Here is a 16589-nt window from a genome sequence, read left to right on the forward strand (position 1 = left end):
AAAAGCACAGTCAAACCTGAAAATTTTGGCTGAATTCTGAATTGTATATCGTCAGGCTGTAGAACTTTAAAGGTCCCACTGTAGGAAACTACGGTATTTGTGTGTGCGTGTGTGCGCACCCCGGGAGCCGCTTCATTAATAAGTCATTTAACACAAAGAGAGTGATTGGGCCGCTGCCAGGAGACGATACTGAGGGGAAAAAGTAATCCGGCTCGCTTTTATCTCCGCCACTGCAGCTCCAGTGAGGTGGAGAAGCAGCTGCTGCGTGCGCCCCTCCCGACGGGGAGGGATGCGCCCCGACGCCGGGAAACGCAACTCAACCAAGGGCCCGATAAAGGTGCAAGTCAATCAGGCGTGCGGAGAACTTTCAGAGGCTTTCTCTGCTGGCGATCCATCCAAAAACTTACACAAAACATTTTTTCTACGAATGGTTATAATAATAATGCTAAATATTCCATACACCAAATACTGTACATCCAAATACACGCACACATCTATCTATCTATCTATCTATCTATCTATCTATCTATCTATCTATCTATCTATCTATCTATCTATCTATCTATCTAATTGTATTGAAAAATATAAAAAAATTGCACAATAAATACAAAATTGACAAATTTCCAAAACTTTGTATATTTTATAAATGTAACAAAGTAAATAAGTTATACAAATAAAAATTTAAATTAAGTTCAATTCCTGTTTGCAACATGATAGAATAAAATGTGAATAAGTGGGAGGATGGGGAAAAAATAACTACAGTACACCACAGTTACAACCCATTAAAAATATGAATGTTCAACAGAAAAAAATATTTTTACATAAAGTCAATTCGGAATAAATGATAAAAAAAAAAAGCACAAATAAATGCGTTAGAAGTGATGCGAACCCAAGTCACATAAAAAGCAGTTTTTGTGAAATTTTTTAAATATTTTTTAAATATGCATACATCCATTTTTTTCCTAATCTCCAGTTCTAAATGAACTGGAGCCTTTCCCATCAAACTTCACCCTGGATCGGTCACCAGTCCAAATTTCTCTTGTGGGATTTGAAACGGAAATTCCCAGTTCGTGTCGGATTATTACAGCACTTTGAAGGCACAACATCTTTGTGAAGGTTTTAACGCTCCGACCTGCAACAGTTAGTGCGCATCATTTATTACCTTTTTTGTTGTTGTCGCTTAATTGCTTTTTTTTTTAAGCCCGTCCTTTCTCTAAATTCCACGCTAATTAGCGGCTGCGTCGCAAATATACCTCTTTCCAGTCGCAGGGCGTCTGGGGACGGGCGAGGAGGAGATGCTATCTGGTTTGTTTTAGGCGTCAGATGGAGAAAGTAATTGCTAAACGCCAAAGAAGTGTGTGTGTGCATGTGTGCGTGCTTTCATCTGCAAACTCCAGATGAGCTGTTCAAATATCTTATGGAAATCTTAATTATATTATTATTCTTTGCAGAGAGGATGTAGAACATTGGCGAAAATCGCAACCTTGTGTTTGTCCGACTTGTCATAACTAGCAATATTTTGCCAACAATATCACAATTACTGTTCCTTGTCAGTGACCTTGTCCTTGATATGTCGGACATCGATATTATGTACTTTTTCAGCCATATGCGGCCTATAATTATTACACACGAAACCGCAATTGTGCAATAATCAATACATTGGAATAAAATGAGGGGTGGGGAAAAAAAAGTTTGGTTTTAGAAGGTATTGATGTGTTTATTGTTAGGATGCGTTTATTTAATTTGTCGTCATTAATCTTACAATGCCACTACTGATATTTGCGAACGATATCGTTTTCATTTACAATAAGTCATCAGCTTGGAGATGACGATTTTGATGATCACGCAAATGCTGTATTACGAGATCGGTACATACAGAGACCAATGCTGGGAAAAAAAATGAAGGGTGGGGGGAAAAAAAAATCATGAAGCACTTTTAAACCGCAAACATTTTACCTGAACTTTAATGATGTTAATAAAGGCAAAAGAAAGACGTTTGTTAGAATTTTGTAGTCTTATTATAATGACTCATTCACATTTGAAAAATGTACGCATGTGGTCAGTCATGCACGCAGAAATAAAGTTACGGGTGTGGTCCACCAGTCATGCCCACAGATATAAAGTTGCGGATGTGTGTTCTGTTTGTAATTACGAGTGTATTCCTTTAAGAGTGGAGGGGGGCGGTGTCGGGTAAACTAGGAAGTAGAAGTAGGTTGAGCAGAAGCTTGTCAGAGACCGTGTGCTTCCGTAAAATAAAAAAGATGTCTGGCTGTGGTTCACTGCGCTGGACCGGTTTTCATGTGCGCTGAGAGTGTGCGGCAAGTGCGCAGTTGCGCAGTGGCGCATCTTAGAGGGAATATTTGTTAAGACTACACAAAATAAGCGACGTCTTCCAATATCTGTGTATTTGTACTTGTAACAAATTTTGTAACGATTTTTCGTGCTTGACTGTGCAGATTTGCAACTGTTATATCCAGCAATATTTTGCTTCCCATATCATTTCCCATTCTGAGTAATTATTGGCCACAAAATACGTTAAGCAAGTGTTGGAAAACAGTCGTACCTGTCAGCGGTGCATCAGGTGGACATGAAACCCGACACGACATTTGTTTCCCGGCGTTTACATGCTTACGTTGGAACATATTTCCTCGGCACGATGACCAATGGAGCGAATCCTCGACGGTGCGTTGAAAGTGAATTCTTTGAGCGCGCGTATGAAGAAACTTGCTCGCGACCGTGGAATCTGGGCCTCATTAGGCCTTGCTTTAATTGTCCTAATCCTTTGTGCAATTGTCTTCCCCCAACCTCCAGCTCCTGGTGACGCGTCTATTTTCCTTGTAATTGATTCAAACGGAGATCTAATCAGGGGGACGGTATCGATGGCGTTGCTTTAAATCGCTAATTACATTTTTTTTTTTCGTCGTTGTCCTCGACAGGAGAAGACCAATGGCAGCGGCCAGATGCTGGTCAGCGGCCGTTTTCCTGGCGGCGTTTGGGGCCCTTTACGTGGACGGGAGGCCCCACGACGACGAGGGATCGGAGTGGTCGCGGCTTTATCGGCCCGTCTTGAGATTCCGACATAAGGTATCGTTTTGCCGAGCGCTTTTTTTTTTTTTTTTGCTGAATTTCCTGTCGGACTTTCGGCCATCAATTATATCTGTTTCCATTTCGTGGTGACAGCATTTGGCGATGACATTTTTTTTCTTTTTTTTATCTTGCTAAATAGCCGTGCCATCGCTCATCTGATTGGACATCAATCAAAGGAAAAAAATGTGCAGCTCAGGCATGACTGACTGTTCTGCCAAAACTGGGCTTTGAAAAACAAGGAAGAAAAAACACAATAAAAACTAAATAATATCTACACCTATAGAATTATGGTATTTCTTAGTTGAGGATAAACATACTCATAAACAAGTAATAAACTCTCAATAGCAAAGGAGAAATTGCTTCAAGAAAGTGAAACGCATTTACACAAAAGCCATGTGAGAAGAAATATCTGCGAAGACTCAGGTCAAGCAGATTAAGCCTTGATTTGAGATAATTTGTTCGATTTGACTCGCGGGGCACTGTCATTACTTTTCTCGGCGTACAAACACAAATCGAAAAGCTCAAAATTGGAAATTTCCTGCACCGGGTTTCAAAGCAGCAGCGCGGCCATTAATAAAACGGAAAAGACGGCACGCTTGCAAAGGAGATGGGGAGAATGAGAAAAGCACTGTTTTGAGAGTTTTTACCCATTTCCATGAAAAGAAACGTGCATTTGTCCAACCCACTCTTTATGAGTCAGAAATAACAAAAGAAGATGAAAACATTGATCAATATCTGGGCTTTCGACAAATTAGAAATTTCTCAATTTCTTATTGACGGTGACAGCAATTGAGGCAAACATTCAAACTTGTTTAATCTCGCTTAATTAGCGGCATCGCTCATCGCACACCAAATCTATCAAATGAATAAATGCTCCATTTGGACCGCGCTGCAGTCATCATTTTGCTCAGAACAAATACATCCGCAGCTAAATATTTAACTTCTTCTGAAAGGAGTCAAGGAAGTCAATATATTTTAAATAAAACAAAAATTGAATTTTTAAATCACTTGGGAAAAGTTTTGTGAACAGTTTTGATAGAAAAAAAAGAGGTGACATACTCATCAATAAAGGAAAAAAAATGCAGCCCAGACAGAGCTACCGTGTCATTATTTTTCTTTGCACAAATACAAATAGGAAACCAAATATTAAGACGTTCTCGGCGAGAAGATCAAAAGAAGCGTCGTAGCCGTCATTAGAATTCTACAAACGCAAATCAACCGTGCGAGACGTGATGGATATCTGCCCTTTTCCAAACAGTTTCCATCCCCCCAAAAAATCTATGCAGATTTGTCCGACATACTATTTATGAAGAAAAAAAGTCCAGTCCATCCATTTTCTTCCGCTTACCTGCAACAACAGCAAAAAAAAAAAAAAAATCAGCTTTGAGATCAAAGCCTTAACTGCAGTGCGATCACTCATTGGCTACTGCATCAATAAAAAGGAAAAAAAGGACTGCTTGAGCGATTGGTAGCATGCAAATTGGAAGCTAAATGTTAGAATAGATCAAAAGCAGTTAAAAAAAAAAAGACATCTGTGCAGAAATATTTTTGGAACAGATTTTCTTCTTTCCTAAAATTTTCCAACCAAATTTCACGTGGTTTAAAAAAAAAAAAAAAAAAAAAAAGTTTGTATCCGGTGTTGCGGTCTGAGCGCTCCCGGTGGTGTAAAGTCTCCTTGTGATTAATGCGCATGCATGTATATTACATTTTGTCAAGTATGAAACCTTATCCATCCATTTTCTTCACCGCTTATCCTCACGAGGGTCGCGGGGAGTGCTGGAGCCTATCCCAGCTGTCAACGGGCAGGAGGCGGGTACACCCTTAACTGGTTGCCAGCCAATCGCAGGGCACATAGACACAGACAATAGTCGCACTCACGATCACACCTACGGGCAATTTAGGGTGTCTAATTAATGTTGCATCTTTTTGGAATGTGGGAGGAAACCAGAATTCCCGGAGGAAACCCACGCAGGGACGGGGAGAACATGCAAACTCCACACAGGGAGGTCTGGGATTGATCCCGGGACCTCAGAACTGTGAGGCGAATGCTTTACCAGCTGATCCACTGTGTCGCCCTAAAACCTTATCCTCATGAGATTTCAAGATCTTAAGATTTGTTTTGAGAAAAATTGGACTGTGACTAACTCTAATGAGTCATAGTGATGATGTTTTCTTCAACTTTATTCAAGATTTTGACTTTCAATCTAAAAATGTACCCTTTTGGGTATAAAAACTACATTTTTTTAAACAAAGATACTGCTTAATTGCCATTAAAAAAAATCCCCCTGATATTTTATCCAGTCCCACGGTGGATGACTGGTTAGAGCCTCTGTCGCACGGTTCTGATGACCGGTGTGACGGTCTGAGCGATCTCGGTGCTGGAAAATCTCCTTGCGATTGATGCACATGCGCGTATATTTTGCAAACTTAGACAAAATTGTTTTAAGGTGAGGTTATAACTTTTGTTAGCTCCCTCTATGTAGAAGAAGGGGAACTATGAGACCAGTAAGCGTCTGCTACGTACCCTGAGTTCCCCTGTTAATAACACGTGCGCATTAATCACAAGGAGACTTTTCAGCACTGGGGAGCGCTCAGACCGTCACACCGGCGAAACAACCTTCCCATCACTCAATCAAAGAGGAGAAAAAAAGAACATGTGACTCAATGTTGTATCACTACTTTTGTTAGTCCGAAGCTAAATATTGGACATTTTCTACTCAGAGAAAAAAAACACACACACACCGAAGTTCACTCAAACAAAAAAATGACATTTTTGTAACAGTTTCTATAAAAATATCCCAAGTTATTATGTAGCATATACAAGCTCGGGCTTGCTATAGAAGCGGACAACAACAAAAAAACCTCGTTGGATCTCACATCATCGCGACGCGATCGCTCGCTGGATTCCACAGCAATCAAATGGCTGGGACAGGACTCCTCCTCGATACTTTTTTCAGTTTAGAAACAAATGTGAAGCTAAATATTAAACTTTTTCTGCTAGATGATAACCACACTGCATAGTCCAATGGAGGAATCTTGAGATCGTTGGTTTTGTAAATTCCTGCACTTATACAAAAGGTTTCCATCCAAAAACCCACACTAGTTAATCAACCGTTCTGGTTTTTGTTGTCTTTTCTTTTAGACGTCACGCGGTGACGTCAACACGGGAAGAAAATGGGGGCAAAAGGCCGGCCGTGGTCACGCAAAACCGTGCCGGATTGGTCGGGTTTCACAGATAATCCAGATTAACATGAGTTGAGAGGGGATCGGGAAGAAATGTGTGTAAGTGTGTGTGTGTGTGTGTGTGTGTGTGTGTGTATGTGTGTGTGTGGGGGGGTATTCAGGGCTGTGAGGAAGAGGAAGATTGAGATGAAGAGGTCAACATGTGAGGCAACAAACAGCAAGACCGAGGGCTCTATTTTCGTGAAGAGTGCAAATCCAACATAACTGCAAGGTGGCAGACTAGACACGGTTGTGGTCATTTTGTGGACTGGCATATCTGCGGTGCATTTAGCAACAACCTTGTATTAATTTGAAATGGAATGCAACACAATCAAATGTAAAAAAAAAAAATAAATCAGTAATTGGTCTTTGTTACCTTCTCAAATTACCGTCATTTCCGTCCTACAAGGCGCGACTTTTTTCCGAAGAATTTATGCGGGAACGCGGCTAATTTGTGCATTTTTTCTAACGGCAGCAAGGGGGCACTCGAGTGAAAAAGGTGAGAGTGAGATCGGTGAAATATATGTGCCGAGGAAGTGACTTTTACCGGCCCTGTTAGCACTGCACTAACGTTAGCACTGTGCGAGCGTGTTGCTGGTGTTTCAGTGAATTATACCGGTATGTTTTATTTTAACCGGCCCTTTAGCGCTAGCATTACCGCACCGTTAAACTCATTCTGGGTGAATGTGGGTTTCAATGTGGGCACTTGTGGTTTTTACACAGCTGCAGCGTATGTATGTGCCGAGGAAGTGACTTTTACCGGTCGGGCCTTGTTAGCGCTTCGCTAGCGTGTTACTGGTGACTCAGTGATTTTTACCGGTATGTTTTTTTTTTTTAAACCGGCGCTGTTAACGCGGTGGCGCCAGCGTTAGTGCGGCGCTAGCGTTAGCATTAAACTCTCCGTGTACCGTCTTTGTAAATATCTCGTGTTTCAATGTGGGCACTGGCGGCTTTTACACAGCTGCAGCGTATGTATGTACCAAATAGTATTTCCTTTACAAATGTACTGGGTGAGGCTCATAACCAGGTGCGCTCTGTAAACCGGGAATTATGGTACTTTTAAAGCTCTCTTCAAAGTTGTGATGATGTTTTTCTTGACATGTACAGTAGTTCCAACAAACCTCGCCAGAACCTTTTTGCTTTTATACGGCATGTGACAAAGCGTGACTGTGGTCGCTATGGTCAAGTACAAATAATAAAAAAAATAGATCTTGCCATCTTTCTAGTGATCATCATTTTTAACCGGTGTGCTTATTCGCTTGGAATTATGTGGCCGCTCGATTCAATGTGAACTCTAAGGACTCTTGGACTACTGCGGAGGACGTGTTGGTGGGGTGAGTGGGTTTTACAAAGAAGATACAGCCGAAGTGAGAGCGCATGAGGACGTGGGCGGTCATCCGGGGATTTCGACCGGACGGCGCCCTCTACAGCTGAGAGGCGAGCTATTTTGCTCTCCCCGGAGGCCCTGGGGCAAATCACTGTTTAAACAACATGCGTGTGTTTGTGTGTGTCATATTCAAAAAGACTCAGTGTAATATTGGGGCTACCTGCGGAGCTTTGCCAAATGTCAGCTGCTCAACACCGTGAGTGGAGAGGCAAGAATAGCGCAAGGCCACAGGTGGTCACCACTGAGCTCGGCCGGTGAGCTGGCGAACCTGCACATTTTCTGCCGAGCTCTGCTCACACCTTATAAGGAAAACGTCCAAGCTTTAATAATTTAGGGTTTACATTGAAACGGAAAAAGGCTAACTATGATATCAAACATCTGATCACTATTTGAGGGGAAAAGGTACTGGTGGAAACAACAGCAAGTATAAAAAAAACTCAGCTTGTAAATGATATTAATTCTACAGACTACAAATAAAGCCAGAGGAGTTTAAAGACTGAAGATTGGCCGGAAACACGGGAGGGAGAAGGCCACGCTACCTGAAATGAAAGATGACAAAAAATGTGACAGTACCTCTGTTACAAAACAATGTCCACGTGAATTGGAGTAAGTTCCGGTTTTTATATATGTATATATTCCGATTTCCTACGGTCATTCCAACCAATGAATGTCTCCACTCCACCAGCCCAATTTTGACCACCCAACAACTCCCGATTCTCCATATTGTAGTAGATCGTATTATATGACAGTTGGACCGAATTGTATCTGACTCATAATGAATCACGTCATATCGCATTTGGAGTGAATTCCATCGTGATTTAAAGTGCATTTCGCGTGATGGTCAGAGTGAATCATTTGGAATAATTGAAGTGAATTGCATCAAGTTGAGGAGAATTGTTTTGTTTGGAGCTTGTGCATTTGTGTTTTCCATTTGCTATTTTCAGCAGGCGTTCAGCTGCGTTTGTTGGTTGTTGACCTGTTGCATAATGCATCTCGTTCTTCATAACACCTCCCCAGCTAGCCAGCCTGGAATTTTCTGTGCAGGAACAAGAACAAGTGTTGCAAGGGATCAAATATTTATGGCAGCTTCTTCCAGATTCGTGCATCCATCAGGCTTGTGGAGATGTCGCAAACCTGTCTTTTCCAGCAGCAGTAAATGCATCACTACCTCCTTTTCGCGAGTTACTTTTTACCGATGTGTGACTCGTCCAATTTTTTTTTTTCCCCTTTGTGGGGAGTAATCGGATGTGTTGTGACAAAAATGGCATCCTGTTGAGTTGTTTGGATGATTGTCGCCACGGCTCCGCAGGAAAATGGCGGCTGAAAGGAGAGGGGAAATACATGAGGAGGTCCAAGGCTGTGTTCATATAGCATAGCATAGGATAACAATATATTTACCGTTTATACATTTTTTTTCTACCCATTTTTCACGTGTAAAAATTTACCCAAGCATTTCTGTTCCATTTTCAGGGTCATTTAAATGATTACACACTGAACCTTCCCTCGATTTACCTTTTTTGTAACTGATTCTGCATCGCTCTGAACGAGGCAGGAGAGAATACAAGTACCGTAATTTCCAGCCTATAAGCCGCGACTTTTTTCACACGCTTTCAAACCTGCGGTTTATGTGGTGATGCGGTTAATTTTAGCATTTTTTTTCTAACGGCTGCGTGGGGGCACTCGAGCGGAAAAGGTAAGAGTGAGACCGGTGGAATATATGTGCCGAGGAAGTGACTTTTACCGCTCTGGGCCTGTTAGCGCTGCGCTGGCGTGTTACTGCTGTGTCTCAGTGATTTTTACCAGTATGTTTTTTTTTTTTTTTAACCGGCCATGTTAGCATGACGGCGCTAGTGTTAGCATTAGCACGGCCGCGCTAGCTTTAAACTCTCTGTGTACTGTCTTTCTTTGTAAATATCACGTGTTTCAATGTCAGTTTCAGTGTGGGCACTTGCAGCTTTTACACGGCTGCCAAAAATTGTATTTCCTTTACGAATGTACTCGCTGCTGCTTATAATTATGTGCAGTCTGTAGGCCGTGAATTACGGTATTTTGACTGACAGCTGAAAGCTCCACAGGGCACGTTTTATAAAATGATTCACAAAAAAAGTTGAATTAAATAACACCCTAAAAAATGCTTTAAAAAACAGTTCCTAGACATTGGAAGCCAATTACAGTGGCACACTCGCGGTTCCACACCTATGTATTCATCAATTTATGGATTTTTTAATATATTTTTTTTACTCCCCTTATACTATATCTGTTATTTATTGTCTTTTCTGGAATTATCTTTCTTCAGGCATTTCATTGACTTAAACAGGCACCAACTCTTCCTTGAGAATAACAATCGCGCCGATCGCTAAGATATGAGAACAGTTACAGATAGCCGGCCAGGCCAGTTGTACGTAGCGTAGCACAGCAGCGGGACCTTGTTTACGCCAATAAATCGGGGAAAAAAATCGCTGCCCGTCTCCTTGCATGCTTTATTTTAACTCCGATTTCTCTTCATCCCGCAGGATGGAATCCCCGCGAGCTTGAAGATGAAGGGTAAGTTTCCAATTTGTGATTCCCTCATTCATTTTCCACCCTCAACAACACATGACACATGAGTGTGCTTGAAGGCATGACATAATATAAAGTATCTTCATGTTAATTCAACTCGTTTTGCTTTAAAGTCAAATCTTGGTGGTAAAACCCTAGTCAGAAAAAATAATTATTCAAGTAAAGTACTGATAACTAAATCGACTATTCAAGTACAAACCTACAGTAACAAGTATTTGTACTTAATTACTTGCCACCACTGCCAGTCTCTTTGTGTTGATATGCAATCAGGTGATCACGTTAACTTGGGCACACTAGTAGTCGTCGTTATGTTATTAATGAATCGCATTTAGCAGACGCATCCACTTTCCTCTGCCTTTTTGCTCAAGCTCTCTTTAATTAACAGAAACGTACTGCATATGAGCGCACGTGCACTACGTATGTGGATCTTCCCATAGGAAATCATGTAAATTTTCATCCAAAAGCTCCTTAAACCTTTATTAATTAAGTGTTTAGGCATGTTTTGAGTATTTAGGTACTGTATAACAGCACTAAGTGCAAATGGAAAACAGTCAAACTACTCGCCCTTTCCAGAGGTGCCAATGCAGGCAAATAGAAGTCCATCCATCCATATTCTTTCCCGCTTATCCTCACGAGGTTCGCAGGAGTGCTAACGCCACTTCAGTGCAGAAACGGAGAATTTGGACATATTTCAAATAAAAACTGGTCAAAACTAAAGAAATGTTCCAATTTTGACATGGACTCACCACCTCCCATGATTTATCGATGCCACACTGGGCCAGATTTGGGGGATCAAATATTATCCATCGTTTATCTGAGCCGCTTATCCTCACAAGGGTCCCAGGAGTGCGGGAGCATATCCCAGCAATCTTGAACTAGTTGCCAGGCAATTGCAAGGCATACAAACAAACAACGCTCAGAATAACACCTTGGGACAATTCAGAGTCTCCAATGAATGCATGTTTTTGGGATGTGGGAGGAAACCGGTATGCCCGAAGAAAAGCCAAACGGGAACCGGGAGAACATGGGAACTCAACACAGACGCGGCCGGGATTTGAACCCCAGTCCTCAGAATCGTGAGGCAGAGGGTCTAACCAGTCATACACCATGGCACCGGATGAAATCCATTCATCCATTTTCTCTACTGCTATCCACACGAGGGTTCCGGGGAGTGCTGGAGCCAATCCCAACTGTCTACGGTCAGGAGGCAGGGTACACCCTGAACTGGTCGCCAGCCAATCGCAGGGCACATGGAGACAAACAGTCGCACTCACAATCACACCTAGGGGCAATTTAGAGTGTCCAATTAATGTGGCATGTTTTTGGGATGTGGGAGGAAACCGGAGTGCCCGGAGAAAAACCCACCCAGGCACAGGGAGAACATGCAAACTCCACACAGGCGGGTCCGCGATTGAACCCAGGTCCTCAGAACTGTGAGGTCAACAATTTACCAGCTGATCCACCGTGCCGCCCCATTTATGATATATGACATTGAAATTTTGGTACATATTTTTTTACTAGAATCATGGAAATTGATACTCTAGATTTGGCTTCGCGGGCCACATAAAATCATGCGGCGGGCCAGATCTGGCCCCCGGCCTTGAGTTTGACACCTGTGTGTTACATTGCGTACTTTTCTCTTTAGCCAATTATTAATCGATAACTTTGAAAAATAAAAAAGCTGTCTTAAAAGTAAAAAAAAAAAAAATGCCCTGAAACGAACGCGAAAGTCTCCTTCCAGACCGGACGACACCTCGCCAAGGTCACGGCGGTAATTGTGAATGCTGCATTAGCATCACGCGCCCAGAGGGGAGGTCTCACTCTGGCCTGTTTTTGGCAACTAGTTTGCAGCCCCGACATTGACGAGGACAGGGAGGAGGAGGAGGAGGAGGAGGAGGAGGACAGGAAGTCATAAATAATTCAGGCATCACCTCGCACACACGTCGCCTTCAGATGATTACACCAGTGAGGTCAATTGAGCCTTAATGTCTCTCTTTTTACGAGCAGCGTCCACCCCTGAGCCGGGATTTCATCGCAAAGTCAGACAATAAAGTTCACGTTGACGACGGTAACAACAAAAAGAAAACAAAACATCCGAACAAGGAGCAACGATCTTAACCGAGGCTCCGTATGGATTGATAAATGTCCAATTTAAAGAAAATGGATATTTTCCCTTCAGTCAAATAGCTTGATCGGCAGTTCTAAATCTGCAAAGATAAATATAAATAAAATAATAAAATAAAAAATAAATATACTATTGAAATGTGTGTAAACTTCTAACTTGAAGAAGGTAAAGAATTGTATTTAAAAAAAAAAAAAAAAAAAAACCTCATTATTCTTGTGTTTAGCAAATAGAAAACATTTTGGAAATACTAATTAACCCAAAACAGGAAAGGTTTCATCTGATTTCATGCCAGACAGAGAGGGGGGAAAAAAAAAAGTGTACGTCTTTTTAAATGGTATACATAAATATCCGGTTCCAACTATAAATGCAACCTTTTAGGGCTTTTATGTAATACAGCGAGTTTGCGAGCAATACGAATAAGAGACGGATGATACGCGTCTACTTTTTTTTTTTGTCACGCACAAAGACGAAAAAGACTTGGCTGACACGCAAAAAGCCAGGGGAAAAAAACGACAAGACGTTTGCCAGCGGGCTCGCTAATTGGGAGTTCCTGCGCCGAGAGCTCGTCACGAAGGCCCGACTCATTAGTTTACAGGCAACATTTCGCTTGGCAGACCACCCAAAAGGCTGGCTCGCCATCCTTACAACCGAGCCACACTGGCCTGCCGTGATGTCATCGTATCGCTGATTTGGATCACTCCGCCCCACGGCAAACTTCTCCATCCGCGCACAGTGAAGAAAATAAGTATTTGAACACCCTGGTAGAAATCATGGAGGGGTCTGAAATTTTCATCGTAGGTGCATGTCCACTGTGAGAGAGATAATCGAAAAAGAAAAATCCAGAAATCACAATGTATGATTTTTTTTTTTTTAACAATTTGTTTGTGTGATCCAGCTGCAAATAAGTATTTGAACCCCTGAGAAAAGCAATGTTAATATTTGGTACAGTAGACTTTGTTTGCAATTACAGAGGTCAAACGTTTCCTGTAGTTGTTCACCAGGTTTGCACGCACTGCAGGAGGGATTTTGGCCCACTCCCTCACACAGATCTTCTCTAGATCAGACAGGTTTCTGGGCTGTGGCTGAGAAACACGGAGTTTCAGCTCCCTCCAAAGATTTTCTATTGGGTTTAGGTCTGGAGACTAGCTAGGCCACGCCAGAACCTTGATATGCTTCTTACCGAGCCACTACTTGGTTTTCCTGGCTGTGTGCTTCGGCTACTGTACCAAATATTAGCATTGTTTTTCTCAGGTGTTCAAATACTTATTTGCAGCTCTATCACACAAATAAATTGTTGAAAAAAATCATACATTGTGATCTCTCTCACAGTGGACATGCACCTATTATGAAAATTTCGGACTGCTGCATGATTTCTAAGTGGGAGAACTTGCAATATAGCAGGGTGTTCAAATATTTATTTTCTTCACTGTATTGGCAGCGACCTGGAGGGCTGGGGGGGGGGGGCAGCATTAATATAAAGGCACTTGCATACAACATGAATTCCAAAACCAGATTAAAGGTGATTCTGATCATGGTTCAGATTCTGATTGCTGGAATTCACAGGTGTCAAACTCGAGGCCCGAGGGCCATATCCAGCCCGCCACTTGATTTTACATGACTTGAAAGGGAAATCATGTGCGTCAACTTCCGTGATTCTTGTGGGAATCTGTACCAAAATTTCTAATTCTCATGATAACGTTGAAATCTTACAAGCTCTTTTTGTGTTACCAAACATGAACAATAGTTGAAAAACCCCATTACTCTTGATTTACGATTCCAAAACTAGTTCATCAGTTTTATGTCTAAATATGATGAGGCGATTACAGCTTTTTATGGTTTCACAGTCATAACGGCCCCCTGAGGGAAACCGTAAGTACAATGTGGCCCGCCACAAAAATGAGTTTGACACCCGTGCTTTATGGAAAAACAATAAAAATCATCAAAGTGAACTGGGACAGATCCAATCAGCACCTTTTCAGCAGCGCACTCAAAAGCTTCTGCTTTGCCGCGTTGAGTTTAAGGAGCCTTTTGAAACGAAAAGGAAACCGCAGTTGCGTAATGGGAGATTGCAGTCGGCGAATCAGCAAATATTTGCCTCCCTGACCTTTGCCCGGCAGCCAATCGATGTGACTAATGTGTTCAAAGACGCGTCTTAATAGTGTCTGAACGTGGCCTCGGATTGCAAATGGTCCGATGACATCTTGTTTGCCCGCCGAGTCAACTTGTCAGCCTCCCTCCGTCCTTTAATCGTTTCATTTGTAAGCTCGCACAATGCCAGTAAGCAGAGGTGGAGTCATTTGATGCAAAATATTTTCCCATTTATTTTTGATTAGGCCTCTCTTCGGTTAGCCTCCGCCCATTTTCATTTCCAGTCATTTGTACGCGAGCAGACGCGTATAAACAGTAGAGGTTGAATCATTTCAAGCGAGTCGCGGCGACCCCCCCTTGGGTACGGGTTGCACCTTTAAATAAGTGCAGCCATCTGCGCTCCACCCTGTGGTTCTGTCACCCACCGCTGCGCCGTTTCCAAACAGCAAGTCAGCGGGCATCACGACGCAACACGGATTCTGGAGCTGTGATGTTTTATACTGGGGAAAAAAAAAAAAATATGTAGATACCGGGAAAACTTAACTTCCACTCTCTTTTTGGAACACTTTTTTTTAAGACAGAGGAGGAGAAAAGTGATTGTTTGCCATAATTGTTTTCTTTTTCATCTAGTATGCTTGAATTTTTTTCTTGTAGAGTTTTGTAATGGAATAGTTTGCTTTTAATCAAATGGTTTGTAACTCTTTGTCTTATAGTTTGTATTTTCCATCTAATATTTTAGTTCCCTTTGTATTTTGTATTTTTTTCTAATCCTTTTGTTTTTTTTTGTCTTGGCTTTATTTAGATCTTTCAATATTTGTAATAGAAATTCTATTTTTCCAATTGAATGGTGTAGATTTTTTTTATCTCTAGTATTTTTTTCTCTAATATTATAATTTTTAATGTATATACTTTTCCCAAACATTTTTTCCAAGTAATAGGTATACTCGATTTTTATATTTCATGAATTTGTTTCATATTTTTGTATTTTTCATTTCACTATTTTCGATGCACAGTAAGTGTAATTTCAATGTAATACTTTATTTTTTCTCATGTGTATTTATCACAATTTTTTTCTATATTTTTAAGATCAGATTGTTTCAATTTTTTTACAAATATTGATATAATTTTAAAATATTTGTATATTTTTCATCTCTTGAGTTTAGTATTTTTTTATACCCTGTATGAAAAATATTGCGTTGTTTACATGTAAGGACAACACAATTTTAACATTTTAACTCAAAACTGGTCAAATATATTCATAAAATGCAAACTTTGGAAAAGTTGTCAAAGAAGACATTTTGTAAAACGCAACTGCTTTTGTGCGCACAACTGCTGTGTGTCCTCGAAATATTGCTGCAACAATAATGCTCGTCGCTAAGCCGTTTTGTTCACGTGTTTGTCCGTCCTGCAGTTTAAATCGGTTTAATTATTTGCTATGGCTTTTATAGAACAAAACATATTTGTATAATACTTCACATATTTGAGGGATAATCTCCTCAAACAATTTTTGTGAGCACAAAGGCAATTAGTCTACCCGTAATTAGAACAATGAACAACAGTTGAAACCACATCGCATTATCATTTATAGTCTTCAACATTCATAAATAACAAATATTATTGTTTGGCATGAATGTGAAAAGATGCCGGGAGAAACAAAAAGTAACATTTTTGTCACCATGGGAGTACGGCGTCTGTTCGAGGTGGGATGTTTTCATATTTTTCTGACTCCACTTCTGACCCAATAAAGTTGCTTGATTGCATGCAAAAAATAAAATAAATAATATACATAAGCAATAATAAGAAATAATGAATCCCAACTTCTGACAAAGAAGGCATTTAAAAAAAATTACTGATGAAAACAATGATTTATTATGCATAAAAATAAGCTGTAAAGTTCTTTGAATGGATCCCCACAATTGATGTCACTTTGAAAAAAAAAAGTTGTTTAATTTGACACAAAAAATAAAACCCATACATAAAAAAATATTCCCAGCTTCTGATTTAAAAAAAAATTTTTTTGATCGGTCATAAAAATAAGAAAGCCATATATATATTTTTAAATGAGTCACAATTCTGAAAAAAAGTGGTTTTCTTGGACATAAATGGAAAAAAAAGAAGACC

General features: G+C 40.8%; 1 protein-coding gene across 6 annotated transcripts in view; it reads left to right on the top strand.

Moving 5' to 3' along the window:
- The window catches only part of fstl5 (follistatin-like 5), a 122551-nt gene that overhangs the window by 13723 nt on the left and 92239 nt on the right, over positions 1 to 16589 (top strand). For all 6 annotated transcript variants that reach the window (XM_061834572.1, XM_061834567.1, XM_061834569.1 and 3 more), the window contains 2 exons: positions 2937 to 3084; positions 10210 to 10240. In XM_061834572.1, the coding sequence (XP_061690556.1) occupies positions 2947 to 3084; positions 10210 to 10240 (169 nt within the window). In that variant the 5' untranslated portion in view covers positions 2937 to 2946. The remainder of the gene's footprint in view (positions 1 to 2936; positions 3085 to 10209; positions 10241 to 16589) is intronic.

This window comes from Syngnathoides biaculeatus, chromosome 11 (assembly GCF_019802595.1).
Source record: "Syngnathoides biaculeatus isolate LvHL_M chromosome 11, ASM1980259v1, whole genome shotgun sequence".
Classification (NCBI taxonomy): domain Eukaryota; kingdom Metazoa; phylum Chordata; class Actinopteri; order Syngnathiformes; family Syngnathidae; genus Syngnathoides; species Syngnathoides biaculeatus.